At 47.6% G+C, this 17,746-nt stretch overlaps 1 protein-coding gene across 3 annotated transcripts in view; it reads right to left on the bottom strand.

The window, feature by feature from the left end:
• Positions 1-11,204, bottom strand: part of BFAR (bifunctional apoptosis regulator) — a 15,162-nt gene extending 3,958 nt beyond the window's left edge. Inside the window, exons 1-7 of one of the 3 annotated variants that reach the window (XM_080981145.1) lie at positions 11,042-11,204; positions 9,005-9,063; positions 7,003-7,330; positions 5,498-5,699; positions 3,726-3,895; positions 3,213-3,357; positions 741-911 (exon numbers count right to left, since the gene is read on the bottom strand). In XM_080981145.1, coding sequence (XP_080837271.1) covers positions 741-911; positions 3,213-3,357; positions 3,726-3,895; positions 5,498-5,699; positions 7,003-7,262 — 948 coding nt within the window. In that variant the 5' untranslated portion in view covers positions 7,263-7,330; positions 9,005-9,063; positions 11,042-11,204. Of the gene's footprint in view, positions 1-740; positions 912-3,212; positions 3,358-3,725; positions 3,896-5,497; positions 5,700-7,002; positions 7,331-9,004; positions 9,064-9,626; positions 9,813-11,021 lie in introns of those variants that run through there. The other 2 variants (XM_080981146.1, XM_080981147.1) reach the window with 2 other exon arrangements.
• Between the last annotated feature and the right edge of the window lie 6,542 nt (positions 11,205-17,746).

Genomic DNA, 17,746 nt, shown 5'->3' on the forward strand with positions numbered 1-17,746 from the left:
GGCTGAGAGTTGTAAGAGACACCTGCTCCCTTCATAGAGCTATGGTTCTAAAGAATGATTTAGCAATCAATCCCAATGTGTAGAGATATCCCACATTTTCTACCAGTGATAACAGTATTTTTAGTTACTTTTTTCTCTTCTCTATACAGTCGTACCTTGGAAATTGAACGGAATCTGTCTGTTCAACTTCCAAAACATTCAGGAACCAAAGCACAGCTTCTGATTGGCTGCAGGAAGCTCCTGCAGCCAATCGGTAGCCAGGGAAGCCGCACCAGACGTCCAGCTTCTGAAAATCATTCAAACACTCATTTCTGGGTTTCGATCGTTCGGGAGCCGATTTGTTTGGGAACCAAGGTGTTTGAGATTCAAGGTACAACTGTAATAGTGTTTTGTAAGAATCATGAGTACTCTATTTTATATTTTTCTTTATTATTATTATTTTTGAAATATTTCTATTTATTATCTTTTTATAAATGTGTTGGATTCTAGAGCCCAATGTGTTAAAAACCTTCAGAAAATTGTTAAATAAAATGAAATACAAAAGCCCTTGGCTTGCTGCCCCCATGATGTTTGCCCCCATTTTCGCTCCTGGGGCCATTGCTCACAGGGCTTTTGGCGAGGGTCGCTGATCTGCAACCTCAAAGCATTCTGTACTGCCGCCCCACAAAACCCCTTCCCACTTTTTTGGTGTTCGGGAGGGGGGCATGTTCCCAAGGCGGACGTCTCCCGCTCTTACTTACTAGCAGCTTTGCAAGAATGTCCTCCAGCTCCTCCTCCTGCACGGGACAGATGGTGTGGAGGAAGGGGAGGAAGACGTCCGTGTAATCAAAGAGGTACAAGTAGAGCATGGTGAGCCGAGGGGAGCTCTTCAAGGCGTACAACAGGAACAGCGACTTCCCAGGATGCACCGCCTGGAATGCGAGGAAAGGGAGAGAAATGGGGGAGAGTCAGCCATTAGCCGGAACACATGAATACACGAGGAAGAGCAAACGGAAGCAAGGGAGAGTGCAAGGGGTCTTCTGTGAAATGCAGCTTTGTCTCACTAACCTCTTCACCCTCCAGGCGTGTAACATAAGATCCTAGTCATATTAAGTAAGGGTCACATGAACCCTGCCTAACTGGGGGAGAGGCTCTATCTTCTTCTGTTTTGGTGCTTCAGAGATCAGAGGCATCGTTATAGATAGCAGAATGAGAGATCACTGCCCCCACCTGACACCTCAGGGCAATCCTGCTCCCTCACTGCTCAGCCCTAATTCTAGATCACCAATAAACCAGTTAAAAAGAACAGGTTCCAACACCAACCCTCCTTTTTCCACATCCCACCACGGAGAAAACTGTCCATTTATTAATACAGTCGTACCTCGGAAGTTGAACGGAATCTGTTCTGGAAGTCCATTCGACTTCCAGAATGTTTGGAAACCAAAGCACGGCTTCCAATTGGCTGCAGGAAGCTCCTGCAGCCAATCGGAAGCCCCGTCAGACGTTCGGGTTCCAAAGAACGTTTGCAAACCGGAACAATCACTTGCGGGTTTGCGGCGTTCAGGAGCCAAAACGTCCGAGTACCAACGCATTCGAGATCCAAGGTACGACTGTACTCTGTTTCTATTCCTAAGTATGTCCTGATCCATAAGAGGATCTCTGTGGTTATGTCACGACTACTCAGCTTACTCAGGGATAATTTTTCAGGGATAAATTTTCAAAAACCTTTTGAAAACATAGGAGACCATTGTCAACTGATTCATCTCTGCTGGCATGCTTGGGGAGGGAAAAAACCCTCTAGATGTTGAGACAGGACCTACCCTGGCAAAAGCCATGCTGATTCTACTTCAGCAAGGCTTGTTCCTCTTGCTTGGCAATTTTACCTGTTTAGTGGGTTTCCCCACTACTGACGTTAAGCTAACCGGCCTTTCATTCCCCGGATCCCTATTATAAATTAGTTCCCCGTAATTAATCAGCAGGAGGGGATTTGCTCTGTGGATTTCTCCCTTCAGGCCAGCCTGCATCAAGCAGACCAGAGTGTAATTGTGTAAGAAATCATTAGAGTAGGCAGTGGGGAGGGAACTTGCCAGCATTAAATTGAACAATGGGGTGCACACTGTGGCATTTGCTCTCAGATACAGGAAATTCCACGGAAATTGGGGAGACTCCCTGCTCCTTCGTAAAATGGCTTCAAGCCAGGATACGATACTTTTATTTTATTTACGTATTTATTACATTTCTATAGCACTTTTATCTTCCAAGGAGCTCAAGTTGGTGTTCATGGTTCTCCTCCTCCCCATTTCATCTTCACAACGACTCTGTGAGGTAGGTTAGGCTAAGAGATGGCAACTGGCCCAAGGTCACCCAATGAGCTTCATGGCTGAGCGGGGCTTTGAACCCTGGACTCCCAGGTCCTAGTCCAACACTCAAACCATTACACCGCACTTGGGCGACACAGGCTGAAGACAGGATGGGGACCAGACTCAAGAGCAGGGCTGGGTCGCAGCAGGGATGCCGAGGATCAAAACACCACAAGGACAGAAGAGTACCATATTTTTCGCTCCATAAGACGCACCCCCCCCTAAAAAGTAAGGGGAAGTGTGTGCGCGTCTTATGGAGCGAATGCAAGCGGGAGGCAGGCGGGAAAAGCCCCCAAGAGCCGCACACACGCTCCGTGCGGCTCTTGCGGGCTTTTCCCCGAGGAGGGAGAAGGGACTGACTGGCCGCTTTTTCCCTCGGGGAAAAGCCCGCAGGAGCCGCGCACCCTTTAAAGAGCGTGCGGCACTTGCTGGCTTTTGTGGGAGGTGGGGAAAGGGACAGAGGGCAGCCCCTCAGTCCCTTCCCCCACCTCCCGGAAAAGCCCCCAAGAGCCACACTCCCTTTCACGAGCCGCGTGGAGCATGTGTGCGGCTCTTGGGGGCTTGTCCCCTGAGGAGGGAGAAGGGCAGCCCGTCAGTGACGGGGCTGCCCTTCTCCCTCCTGGGGAAAAGCCTGCAAGCGCCGCACACATGCTCCATGCGGCTCGTGAAAGGGAGCGCTAAGCAGAGCCTGGGATGCATACAGACTCTGTGCAGCGCTCCCTTTAAAGAATTTTTTTCCCTTGCGTTCCCCCTCTAAAAACTAGGTGCGCCTTATGGTCAGGTGCGTCTTATGGAGCGAAAAATACGGTAATTTGGTGCAGGGGCTAAAGGTCTACGCCAATGGAGGCGGGACTTCCTGTAACACCCTCTCACCTTGTACTCCCAAAGGTTCTGCGGTGGTTTGACGCCCAGCATCTTCACACGTTCCAGTTCCGTCATAATGGCCTTCCTGTGGCTACTGTTCTCTACATTGTAAGGAGCCTTTGAGAAGTCCTCGTCCGTGAGCGTCAGCAGGAGCCTGCAAGACCAGGAGTTACTGTGACGCGAAGGAAACGCGCTCTGCCCTGCTCCAAATCATGCTGAACTACCAAATCGAATATCACCATCAAGACAAGACAGGTCTGTGGATATTTGCACTGAGAGCAAAGCGCATCTGCCTACTCTAGAATTTAGACATGGTCCTAGCAAGATGACTAACAGGGAACTATTGCTAACAGCCACGCTACAGATTAAAAACTTACTTTGAACACAACAAGACTTTTGTTTTGTTTTGCCCCTGTGTTCACATCACCTGAGGAGCACAAAATCTTTTATAAGCAAGGGACCAGGTAAAATGAAGTTTCTCTCTCAATAATCTCAGAGCATCACCAAAGGGATCTTCCTCACCTCCCATTAACGCGCTCAAGTAAAAACCTCTCCTTGTAGAGGGAAGTCCAGGGTCCCAGCTGCCCCAGCCAGTGTACCACCTCCCCAGCAGTCCATTTCGCAACGGGTTTGTGGACGAGGAGGTCATCTTCCGACTCCCGGCTGCTCCAGTGATAGCCGAGCAAAACTACCTAGAAAGCAGTGAAGAGGGTCCATGACGGGTAATGCACAGCGGTGACTGGGGTGACTATAAAACATATTAAACATGTTCCAGATGTTTAATACAAGAGCAAAGCACCCAGCGGGGTCCAAAGGATAGTGCTGGACTTGATTGATTGATTGATTGATTGATTGATTGATTAATTGATTGATTTTAATTATATGCTGCTTTTCCACGACGAGATGTGCCCAAAACAGCTTGCAGCAAACATTCAAAAGCATCAGTATAGAGAGCACTGGAAATACAAATATTCTAAACACGGCACATGCCAGTGAATTCAAAATTACAAAAATCAACAATTTAGCAAACACAGAATAATTTCAATATTACAAAAAACAAACAAAAACAACACCACCCAATGTAGGCTTAAGTATAGTCATACCTTGGTTCTCGAACGCCTTGGTACTCGTGCGTTTTGGCTCCCGAACGCCACAAACCCGGAAGTAAGTGTTCCGGTTTGCAAACATTTTTTGGAAGCTGAATATCCAACGCGGTTTCTGCTTAACTGCAGGAAGCTCCTTCAGCCAATCAGAAGCCGCGCCTTGGTTTTTGAATGGTTTTGGGAGTCGAATGGACTCCCAGAACAGATTAAGTTTGAGAACCAAGGTACAACTGTACATAAATACAAAGCAAAAATGAACATTCACCAACAGTAAAGTTTCTGGTCTGGCACTCCAAGGAGCCTGGCTTAAATACAGCTTGGAGGGGGAGATGACATACAGCTGGAAAGCCTGATAGCCAAGGACTCATTGGGTGACTCTGGGACAAGAACACCCTCCCATAACAGCACGGTGGAAGCGCTAGGGAATATATTATGGGAGCCCTGCAGCTGAAGCGAGCACTAAGCTTCATGCACCATGTCAAACATTACTCTTCCCTCTGGGTACCTTTCCACTTTCTAGTCTCCAGCATTTTCTTTGGGGACATCAGCCTGTAGGAGGGGGAAAGAGGTGGAAACCTACCTGGTGGCCGCAGCCAAATGCCAGGCATCCCAGCTACTGAAGAAGGAAGGGCCAAAGCTCAGTGCTAGGGCATCTGCATTGTATCTAGAAGGTCCCAGGTCCAATTCCTGGGGTCTCCAAATAGAGCTGGGAATGTCCCCAGTCTGAAACCCTGGAGATTCATGGCCAACCAGTGTCGACAAACTGAGATGCATGGATCAATGGTCTGACTCAATATAAGGCAACTTCCAAGGGCAGACAAAAACCAAATCTAGTAGCTGCGAACCTCTATAGCAGCGGTTCTCAACCTGTGGGTCTTCAGATGTTGTTGGACTACAACTCCCATCATCCCTGAGCTCTGGCCTTGCTAGCTAGGGGTGATGGGAGTTGTAGTTCAACAACATCTGGGGACCCACAGGTTGAGAAAGGCTGCTCTATAGGCTTCCCTTCACCTTTCCTGCTCAAGGGAACTAAGATGGAGGGCAACAGGATGTCCTTTGAAATTTCTCTGAAGGGGCCCATTAAGTCAGGAGACTTGCTAAGTTTTCTGCAACTATACAACCAGATCTTCAAAAACCCATCCTCAGCTTTATGTCCCACCAGCACAGGGCTTTTTAAAGGGGGAGACTTACAGCCACACAAGTTAGCGCTGTCAGCACACCGGAGAAAAACCCCCCTCCTCGAGGATTAATTCGCCCCGCCGTTGGAGCTGCAGAGGTCTGATCGCTCCCGTATTTCTGAAAGGCGGCAAGGCTGAGGGACGCGTCGCTGTTCTGCTGGATGTCGTCCTTCCGCTGCTCAATAGCATCTGGAAACAGTTTTTCGATTGCATCCCTAGAAAAAGAGAGCGTTACTTTGCAAGACTTCTTCCTGCAGTTTGCGGCCAGGCTGTATCTGGAGAAGGGGCCTTCTCCTCTGGGGCACGTGGCTAGAATGCTGGACTGGGGAGACCTGAGTCCAGCTCACTGGTCGTGAAGTTTGCTAGCTGTCCTCAGGCCAACTGTACTCTCCTCTCAGCCTGGCCTACCTTACAGGACTGATAAATGAGCTACCATGAGCTCTGTAGGAGGATGAGTTGGGTACAAACAGGTGATAACGGTAAGTCATTCTGCTGGCTAAACCCTTTTAACCGGGGGGGGGGGGGGAATCTTTTATAACCACATTATCTCATGGACAGGATTCCCAGGGTGCCTGTGGTGGGCGGAGCTAGAAGCAGAAGGGGGAGGTGCAACTGATGTCAATCTCACCTGCAGACGGGAGACTGCATTTCAGCTACGCAAAACACACACACCCCTCTGTTCAGGGAAGCAAGAGGTACCATCACCTTTCAAGGACACATTCTAGCCACACAAAAATGTCTCAAAGAGGGTAGAGGGTGTGATGTGGGGAGAGGCCTGGAGGAGAACATCTGGCTATTAGCCTGGAACTCCTCCTCCAGTGGTTTGAACTGAAACAGCCATGGAGAGCACCAAGCGAGCTCTACAGTGGTCTTTCTACCCCAGGGAAGACTCATGCAATCCTGAAACGCTGAGACTGACAGTGGAGGGCATTTAGAGGATCTAAGAAGTAAGTAAGCCTTTCCCAAACCATGGAATTAAGAACAGCAAAAGTAGAGAAGAGGGGGAAATGAGTCCAGGATTTCTTTTTTTAATATATATTTTTACAAGTTGTGTGTCTTTGTTTCTCAATTTGATCCTTTTACATGGTTTTGTATGTATTGTGGTATTTATGCACTGTGACTTGCTGTTTTTACTAATTATAGTTTAGCAAATATTTATTGTAATTGTTAGGAGTGAATTTCTACCCAATGATTTTTTGCTGACATTTAATTTCATCGTGTACTATGATATTCTGATAGATTATTGAGTATTGCTTTGTTTATTTTAAAGTCATGTTTTTTATCATGGCTTTTTTTACATTGGATCAGATTGATATAAGGTGTATAATCTTTATTATTTCTTCAGCTTGCAGACTGCCTTGCGTATAGTAATATATACATGAAAAGTGAAATGAAAAATGAAATTAAAAGTATGAAAATCGTAGGACCAACGGATCTTACTAAGCAAAGAGGGCAGACTAACATATCTCAACCATTGTATGAAAACCACACATCACAGTCCTCAATTGCTAGAATCACCTGAGAAGAATGTTGACTTTGGGGAATCCTTCCCATTTCCCCCTGCATTCTGGACACTCGTTCTTCTTGGAAGACGTCCACCATAACGCCAAGCAATGCCTACAGAAGCTGTGCCCACAGTTCAAGGTGGTGGGATTGACGAGAATATCATAACAGCAATGGCAAGAGAATTCGCTGACTGATATCCGCCGGCTGACCCCGGGAGAAGCAGCTGTCTGAACTTCCAGCCTCTCCGACGGCCACGTCAAACCCTCCTCCATGTCCTCTTTGTACCTGCAGCAGCCAGCACAACACCCGCGCGTCCCTAGATCTTGAAGCACGCCACAAGCTATGGGAAGAGAGTGAGCCCGTTATGTTTCTCCATGAACACAATCCAATGTGTAAAGAAAAATGCATTGTTAATGCAATGAGATAACTTGTTGTTGTTGTTGATTAAATCTGTGTATTGCCCATCATCCAAAGATCAAAGGGTGGTTCACAGCATAAAAATACAAAACAAGAACAGAGCACATAATAAAACAAAAAGAAACCAATAACCCCATCCTCCCAAGCTCATTTAAAAAGCCATAGACTATTAATCAGCCAAACACCGGGCTGAAGAGGAACGTTTTCGCCTGGCACCTAAAGATGCATAGTAAAGGTGGTGGGTGAGCCTCCCTGGGGAGAGTGTTCCCCAAAATGAGGAGCCACTACAGAAAAGGCCGGTCATCATGTTGCCACCCTCTGGACTTCTAGTGGGAGAGGCACACAAAAAAGGGCCTCAGATGATAATTGCAGGGTCCAGGTCAGTTCATTAGGGGAGAGGCATTTCTTGAGGTACTGTGGTATTGAGCTGTTTAAAGCATTATAGGTCAAAAACAGCACTTTGAATTGGGTCCAGCCAGTGCAGTCAGGCCAGAATCGGTGTAATATGCTCAAATCCTCTTGAGCAACTTGGCCGCTGAATTCTGCACCAGCTGAAGCTTCCAAACCGGCTTCAGAGGCAGTGCCACGTATAACATGTTGTGGTAATCTAACCTAGAGGTTACCAGAGTGCAGACAACAGAAGTTAGGCTATCCCTGTCCAGATAGAGGAGCAGCTGGGTCACCAGCCAAAGCTGTTGGACTCTGGACCACTGAGGCCACCTGAGCATCAAGCAACAGCAAAGAATCCAGAAGTACTCCCAAGCTACATACTCGCTCCTTCAGAGGGAGGGCAACCTCATCAATGGCAGGCAACCTCCCATCCATCTGGTCTAAGGAACCACCCACTAACAGTGCCCCCGTCTTCTCTGGATTGAGCTTCAATTTGCTAGCTCTCATCCAGTCCATTATGGAGGCAAGACACTGGTCCAGCACTTCCGCTGCCTCACCTGCAGATGTAAAGGAGATGCAGAGCAGTGTGTCATCAGCATATTGCTGACCACGTACTCCAAAGCTCTGAATGACCCCACTTAGTGGTTTCATGTAGATGTTAAACAGCATAGGGGATAAAATTGAACACTGAGGAACCCCACACTGAAGGCTCCACAGGGCCAAAGAGCACAGCTGTAATGGGAGAGGCGATGTCTTCCAGTACTAGGTAACTCTGGAAAGGAATGTTGTTGTCACAACAACAAAGGAATTAAGAGTGCACACAGGCTCTTAATAATCCAATGGAAGGAGTTAATAATGACTAGATCCTTTATTAAATTATAATCTCTATACCGAGGTGGGGAGAAAGAGGCAAGAAAGGAAGATATGTTGACTTAGAGGGCTTTATGGGAACAAAAATTAGAAGAAACTCCTACCAATAGCCAATAGTACAGCAGTTTCTAACCATTTAATTATATGCATTTAAAAACATTTCTATCCAAAGCATTATCAGATTATCAAGATTACCCAACAATAAGATGTCTGAACAGGACTGCTTAGGTTTCTCAACTGCCAACAAGGCAGGCCAATATAAATTCCCAGTTATGCCAATGTTACCATCAAGTCTACATGCTTTCCTCCTAATGAAATACAGAATCACTCTACGTACCTGTGGTTGAATCCACATCTCACACAACTCTATTCCTACTAAGGAAAATTTCGTTGGTTCTAAAGGAAGAGATAAAGCAGGTTGTTCACTTCAGCAAACAAAAAAACCTCTCTTCAGCTGCTGTAAAGAATATTGATCAACAAACTGGCAAAAAGTGTCTCTCACACACTTTGGAACATGCAAGGGAAATCAAATTAAAAAGTTAATACAACTGCATGCCGAGAAAAGTTGCCTATGTCTATATTCTCCTGCAGGAACAGACTCTAATATCCCCTTTAGAAAATGAAGTCAGAAGCCCCAGAACGTTTGTTGTGTTTACTACAAATCTGGTTTCTTCCTCCCATGGGCTTTATGTAGAATTGGGAAAGTACGGTATATTTTAATGCCATGCTTGTAACACATGGGGGCGTGGCAGAGAGCAAATATGCTGCTTACATGTAGAAGGGTTACACAATCCACACAAACTGTTTGCCAATGGCTACTGCAAAACAAATGCAATCTACCTCTGGATATCACTTGCTGGGGGGGGGGGACAGCAGAGGGGGGCTGTTGCCTTCAGGCTGTGGGTACTTGAAAGGCAGCTTTTGGAAATGAAATGCGCAACTACTGTACACAGGCCTACCTTATTATGAGCTAGCAAAGCAGTCTTTTTGCTCTTCTAGGCCACAGGTGGGGAACCTGTAGCAATCCAGCTGCTGTTGGACTCCAACTCCCATCATCCCTGACCACTCTGGGTGTGGCTGATGAGATTTCAAAAGTCCGACAACATCCGGAACCTTCCCTTCCTCTGGATTAAGATAGCCTAATCCTGAATTAAGTTAAGACAGCAAATGAAGCCTCCATGCACAAGGAGTCAAAAGTACCAAATGCTGGGAACAAAAAACAGTGGAAGGTTGCCGCCTTCCATGCCTCATGAACATCCCAGAAGAATCTGCCAACAATTCTTGGAGGCGGTTTGCTGGGTAGGTTAGGCACACTTTGGACTGGCCCAGCAAATTTCACAGTTTCCATACACATCCTGCCTCATGAAACCTGGGACCTGTAGTTTAAGGGAACTGTAGTTTTGTGAGGGGAAGTTTCTTGTTCGGGGATTGCCTTAAACTTATTGTGCAGCCCTCCCTTTACAAACTTGTCTGGCACCAACACTGCTGTCGTTCTGGCACCCTTCAAACCTATTTGTTTGCTTCGTTTAAACGCTTTAAAAATTTGGTTTGCACCCTGCTTTGCTGATTTTTAAAACTGCCTCTTTTTAAAGAGCTCGGTTACTGTTTTAATTGTTTTAAAAGTTGCCACTTATTTTGTGCGTGCGTGTTGTGCCTCAACGTGCCCTTAGCCTGAGAGGAATCTCTCCACCTGCGCAGGAACCTTTAAATCTCTGTGTCATCCTCCTCTTCCTCCTCCTCCTCCTCCTCCCTGCCTCTGAACTCTCACCCTGCCTGAAGGGGTCGCCCAGAGAGGGGGGAAGAACTGAGGGAGAGAGGAAAGCGCACTTCCTCCCCACACTCTACCTGAGGATGGGCTGCTTGCTGGCAAACCTCCCATGTCATCTCTCACCACCACCACCACACATTATTATTATTATTATTATTATTATTATTATTATTATTATTATTTTATTATCATCATCATCATTATTATTAGGTTATCTCCAACATCGAATTATGGAGTTGGAAGGGAATCTCCATGTAGAATCGTAGAGTTCAGGCTGATTTGATTTCAACGGGTCTACTCCGAGTATAACTTACTCCTACACAACCCAGAAACGTGTTATATTATAATATCATCATCATCATTTGTGGGTTCTGCCCATGTAGGCCTTACACACCGCAGGCCCGTCGAAATGAACCAACCTTAGTTCCCACTGCCCGTTACTTTCAACGGGTCTACTCCGAGTAAAACAACCTCTACTGACAACAGCAGCAGCAGCAGCAGCAGCCGCGACGCCGCTTCGGCCTTTCCCTCCCCCGCCCCCTGACCCCTTTGGGGGGAAGGGGGTCCGGGCCCCTCCGACTCCCACCTCCTCCTCCTCTTCCTCACCCAGCTTGACAGCGGCGGCATCTCAGTCTCCTCAGCTGAGTTCCGCTGGGATCCGCTTCTGGGCGCGCATGCGTGGTGACGCCCGATGCCCCCTCTTTGGCTGACGTATCACTTACGCACGGGCGCCTCTTTGTCGCCTAGAGTGCAGCGCCGACCTGTACACAACTGGAGGGGCGTGGTCGAAATCCCGGAACCAACGGGGGGGACTTCCGGTTCACCTCGGCGGCCATCTTTGACCGACGCGGCTTACTAAAAGTCCTCACCTGCGTCTTGAGCATAGATAGGAGGAAGTCCTAGAGAGGCACGTTCCTTTGTCCGGGAGATCAGATTTCCGGTTTGCCCTCGCGCCATGTTTGAAGTGGGCGAATGCTCCCCAAACGGAGGGCGCCCTAACTTCCGCGTAGCTTGCGATTGGACAGCAGCTGGGTGGACGTGTCTCTTACGCAACGCAGCGCCATAGGCATCCGCTGTTGCTCATTTTCTCGGGGGGCGGGGGAGCGTAATGGTTTACGACAGCCCTGCAGTGTAGTCTGGTATTACTTATTTATCCCATTTACATCTTCTGCTTCTTTCAAGTGTAATAATAAAATTTAAGGTCTTATATATATATAATAAATGTTCATAAATGTACCAACCAAGCACGTACATAGATCAGCACAGGAAGACCGACCTGAAACCATTTTCCCAAGCTGACCAAATGTTTTCTCTTGTAGCAGGAAACCCCCCCCCCCATCATTCAGTTTGTACAAACTTCACACACACTCACACTCACACACTACATACACTACGCTTCTGTTATAAATTCATAGAAAATCAACCATACATCGGATTTGCACTGTTCCACTTTTATTTTACTCCATGAAGGAAGGACTACAAAATGGGGAAGGTTTGATACAGGCCAGCCATAATCCCTTGAACATCCCAGCACATCCACAGGAGCCCTGCCCAGTTGCTATGCCAACCCTGATGGTCCTAGACAGAAGACAATCAAGATCACAAAGAACTTGCATATGGGAGTGGATTCAGCATGGACTGGAACAAAGGATAATGATCAGATCTTCCCTCAGGGGGCAGGAAACTGCGACTACCTTTTGTCTTCCCTGCGACTTCCCTTTTGTCTTCTTCAGAAAATGACTCATGGGGTGGGGTAGAAGGGAACCAGCCAGGTGACAGGACACTCAGGTTACCACCACAACTCCTCCCTCAATCCCTCCTTTCTGTAATGTATGCATGATGTTTCTGGGGGTGGGCTTGATCTACAGGGTGGGAATTTCAAAAGTTTTTATAAGGTCTTGCACACCATTTTCTGTGTCTTTTCCTCTCCTGCAAGTGAGGGGAACACCCTGTTGCAACAGTTCAATAAAGGCCAAGCCTACAGGCTGCCGATTTGCTCCAATTTACTCTGGTTGGTGTCTTTACTTTTTGTCCAAGGGAGCCCTCGGATTTTTCCGGTAACACTCTGCAAGGAGGGAGGGCAGGAATTGGGTAATCACCAGTTCAAAGGAATGGCCAGACTACCAGGAAAGGCAATCAGATAAGGCATTATCAGATAACCTGGCAGACAGGAAAAACAACAACATTCAAATTTCTGTTGTAGACCACCTTTTCTGTGATGTAGGTATGATGTATAGAGGAGTGGTCTTGAGCTCCAGGGCAGGGAATTTAAAATGTCTATATAAGGGGAGGCACACCTTGGTTCTGGGTCCTCCTCCTTTCCTGTGTGTGAGGGGAGCACCCTGTTGCAACAGATCAATAAAGATCAGGCTTACTAGCTTCTTTGCTTCTCAATATTCTCTGGTTGGCCTCTGTTATTTTCTCCTACCAATGAAGGAGGTGAGGACAGGTGACCCCACCTAGGCCCGAAGTCACCCCCCCCCCAAAGCAGGCTCAAAGCTTCTCAAAGCTTTTCAAAATCATTTTCTCAGTAGTTAGAAGCATTTCGCTCTGCTGTAACAAAGGTAGCTGAATAAGAACAATGCCTTTTCGCTTCTCAGGCTAGATGACCTTGCCAAACAATACATTCAACTTGCAACTTTTCTTTCCGGGAACTGTGCCAATAGAGCAAGAGAAAGAAACATATCTTGAACACTCTGAAACCCCTTGGCTTCTCACCCCCTTTTCTGGGAAGGGCGCCTGGAGTCCACAAGAGTCCCAAGACAGGAGCTTTCTGTTCATGCTCAGGGGAACTCATGGGGCAGGACTCTTGAGGAGGAAGAGAAAGGGGAGGGAACTGAAGGGGAATATATGCTCTGTGCAAATGGCTGTGAACTCGTGCTTGTTTGTGAGTTATCACACTTGCTCCTTCTACCAGCCGGATGGTAGAAATAAAGCTTTTTCTCTGAAACTATTCCTTGAGTGTCTGTTGACTCCCATTTCCCAGTCCTGGGCGCAAAGAGCTCTTCTCACCTGAGGCTAAAAAGGCTACACCAATAGGACTCTATACAGGCTCTTGGATACCCATAAGGGGAAAAGCACAGATTTTGTTTAGAACACAAGAAACCCAGGGGAAGTTACCTCTCACCTTTCCGTCTCATCCCCACAACAATCCTTTGAGGTGGTTTAGCTTGAAAGATTGACCCTGCAGGGGACATTGAGGCTGAGGGGAGATTCGAACCCAGGTCTCCCTGGTCCTAGTTTGATGCTTTAACTACTACCACCATACTGGCAAGGCATATTACCACTATATTGATGGGGCCTCAAGCTCAGAGCTGCTTCTGACAACCTTGCAGTGTAGTCCAGTGTTGCTTTCCTCACGTTGCAAGGAAATGACGGGATGAGGCTAAGACTGGACTACAATAACCCTGCAGTGCAACCTACTATTACCCACATAATCATCCCTGGTATGCAGGTGGTGAGCAGAGGGTGAGAGAGAGAGAGAGGATTATGACAGCCCTGCAGTGCAGTCTTATTGATCTCCAGGTCACCAATTGGGACAAGGGTTAGAACAAGCCCAGTGATCCATAGGCATCGCGCATGGGCTGAGGCTCACAAACCAGTGTCTTGCCTCTGGCTCTGAAGGGAGAGGGAAGAGAGGGGGGAGGTAAAACTCCATCGTGTTTTAGCTAGCTCCAGCTAACAATTGTTTCTAGCTATGCAGGTTTAGCTCTGCAGGCCGGCAGTGGTTTTCCTGTCTGGCTCAGCTCTGCAGGCCGGTAGTGGTTTTCCCGTCTGACTTCCCACCTCAGCTGTGCAAAGATGCAAACATTTATAATGCGAAGCAAATAATATTTGCAAAGATCTGCAAAAGGGAGGGGGGGCTTAGCTAGCCTAATAAGGTAATAAAGTGTATCTCTGCCTGTTGATTGGGGAGCAACTGGGAGCCAAGCTTGCAGCTTCAGTATAAGAATGCTCGGAAGACAATAGGGGCGGCGGCCAGTCTTTGGAAGCTATTCCACTGGCTGTCTCTGCGCAGATTCTGCAATAAACCTTTTTCTCTGTGAAACCCACCCTGGTGTTTGCTTGACTCCTTCATGCTAACGGCAAGGGCACGAGGTGACTGGATCCGGAGCCCTTAGGTTCAGATATCCTAACATATCCAGCAAAAATAAATCCAATTAAATGGTTGTCTCCTCAAACTCTACGCTGAAGTTGATGCAGCTGAATGAATGCTTTTGCTGTCCTCTTTTTTCATGCAGACACCTTGTGCTTTTACTGAAGAAAGACAGTCAGTTAGGTTACCCTAAAACTGTTTGTGAATTCCCCCCCCGCAACCAGGCCTCAAAACTGTCCAAAATTCCTTTTCTGTCTTCTAAAAAATCCACAGCTAAAGTTTTCCTCTGCTTTCTGTTGCAAAGGCAAACCGTTACTTTTATCAGTACGAGAAGGCTTCAAAAAGGCTAATGAATAGGCTCTGTTCAAAGCAAGCCTGAGAACTGACTTTTATCTCGTTTGGTTGTAACACATCTTGGACATGCTGAACCGCTCTCACCCCCCCTTTCCTGGGAAGGGTGCCAAGAGTCCACAATAGTCCCAAGACAGGAGCTTTCTGTTCATGCTCAGGAGACACATGGGGCATAACTTTTTCAGAAGGAGGAGAAAGGGGAGGGAACTGGAAGGGGAATATATACTCTGTGCAAATGGCTGTGAACTCGTGCTTGTTTTGTGAATCTATCACACTTGCTCCTCTGCGCCGCCCCCCCCCCCGGCAGAATAAAAGCTCTTTCTCTGGATTTAACCCCTTGGTGTTGTTTTGACTCTTTTCGTCCCTGCTCAGGTGCAACTTTTTTCCTACCCGTGTGTCAGGGAACTGACATCGGAGCTAGAGGTGGAGGGAAGGCTCTCTGATGATGCTGGAGAAGGGCCCAGCAGGGAGAGAGGCAGCTCAGCAGATGGGGAAGCAATTCAGTGCAACACCAGGAATAGGAGGGGCAGATGGGGGAATCGGCGAGAGGGCTCCCAGACACTTCACCAGACACCAGCGGGGAGAGCACTGGTCCTCCGCTACCCACGCCCTCCTTGCGCAGAAGACTCCCGCGCAGAGAAAGTAGGAGGAGACTGGGTGTCAAACAACTTTTATGTTGGAAAAGGTTTAAGAAACGCCCACTGACGGATTCTGCTAGCGACTGAGGCAGCCACGAATTGAAGGGCTGTCCAGACAGAAAGGTTTAACAAGGCAACGTAGCCAGGAGAGGCGGCAACTTACGCACGAGCAACCCCATACCATTATACCGTGGTTAAAAGGCCTAGAAAGGCTACATTTCCTCTATAGCAGTGTGAAGAGGACAGTGTAAATTAAACACAAGAGGAAACTAGGAGGCATTGTGTTATTCATGGAGTCCCTAACCTTTTCAGAACTGGGGGCACATGTGGAAATCTAAAAATCTGCTGCAGGTACCACAAAATGCCCATTTTACAGAAGAAAAACCGGTGATGTGCAAGCACAGGAAAAACACACCAAAACAAAGTTTCCTGCATTGCAGGGGGTTGGACTAGATGACCCTCGTGGTCCCTTCCAACTCTGCAATTCTATGATTCTATGAAAACAAATATGACGCAGTAAAAAAACAAGGGATTCCCACCTGGTGGGGTTTGATGTTGCCAGCTTTCAGGTAACGTTTGCAGACATCTTTGTAATGCACAGTTGGTCTGCCAACAGGCCTGGTGCCTGAAGCCACAGAAAGTGAATGAATGCTTGTGTCTTTTTCATATTTGGGTTCCCACTGCTCATTATTTGCTGACTGAGATTGTGTCACAGTGACCTTGCAGTGCCTAAATAAATATCCTGTTTCACAGACCATTGCTGTGTGGATTCTATTGGCCATCCCGGCTTAACCCACAGGGTATTATTGGGCATATATTTCTGCAGCACCAGCAGTCGTGAAGTGAAGAGGTCCAGGCAAGTTGACATGTCTATGGCCTCAGAGCACCATGGATAAACGCAAGGTATTGAACCAAGTTTCAGACAGCAAAGGATTGCATCATTCTGAACCGTGCAAAAATGCCAACTCTGCCACCTGTGGACCAGGTGAGCAAGTTGCTGTAAGGTGGTCCTCATTCCTTGTGCTCAAAGCCATGCATTCCCATTTTCCATCCAAGGGCCATGTTCCAGAGTAGGCAGACTTCTGGGGGCCACATTCCACTGGTGCGGGAACACAACAGAGGTGACTCTTATCTTTGTACAGAAGGCTACATCATCAGCACTTATTAAATTTGTATACTGCCCTTCAGCCGTAGAGTCCAAACACACAAAAATAGGAGGTTTCTTCACCTCCACCTTTTCATTCAGTTCAAGGACACATTCCAGCAAGGCCAAAAAAGGCAAGCTGGAGGAAGCTGTGGGGTGGGGCCTGTGGAGAGTCCCAAAGGCTGTATGGGGAGGCTTAAAGAGCCACATTTAGCCCCCAGACTTGAGGTCCCCTCCCCTGGATTAGACGGTGGCATTTGCCTCTTTGGAAAGGCAAGCGTCTCTTCCGGATGACCTGTTAAATGAGTATTCAGCCTGATTTGTTTGTGGGGAGATTAGATGCTGCTGCATCAAGCAGCTGTTATCCCACACTTTCCCGCGAATTGTCCTGTCAACTTTCCTGAGTGGGGAAAATCCACTTCAGGGGGGTGAGAGGAGTTAGTTTTGCAGGAGCTCCGAATCAGCCTTATTGGCACACTCTGAATTTACTGAATACAGTGGTACCTTGGTTGTCAAACTTATGACTCCCGGAACCATTTGAAAACCAAGGCACAGCTTCTGATTGGCTGCAAGAGCTTCCTGCACTCAAGCGGAAGCCATGTCGGATGTTCAGCTTCCAAAAAAGTTTGGAAACCAGAACACTTACTTCCGGGTTTGCAGCGTTTGGGAGCCGATTTGTTCAGGAGCCAAGCCTTTCGGGAACCAAGGTACCACTGTAAATGCATACCTTCCAAGTGCCCAGGAACAAACAGGACATCCCATTTCCCCCCGCACAAGATCTCGGTGGCCATTTTGGGTGCTGTGCTCTCACACTGCGCAATCGCCCTGAAAAAACTCCTGGGGGGGTTGCAATATCACACAGCCCCCCCCCCAAGTGTATGTTTCTGGGTGCTGTGTAAGATCTTTCCCTGAGAAAAGGGGAGAGCAAGGTGCAGGTCACATGACTCACCCAGGAGCCCATCCTGGAAGACACATGTCCTTGTTTTACTTCAGAAAAAGTTGGTAATATATATACAGTGGACGCTCGGGTTGCTAATGTGATCCATGTGGGATGCACGTTCTCAACCCGCAGCATCCACAAC

Source organism: Podarcis pityusensis (genome assembly GCF_964106645.2).
Source record: "Podarcis pityusensis genome assembly, chromosome: 14".
Classification (NCBI taxonomy): domain Eukaryota; kingdom Metazoa; phylum Chordata; class Lepidosauria; order Squamata; family Lacertidae; genus Podarcis; species Podarcis pityusensis.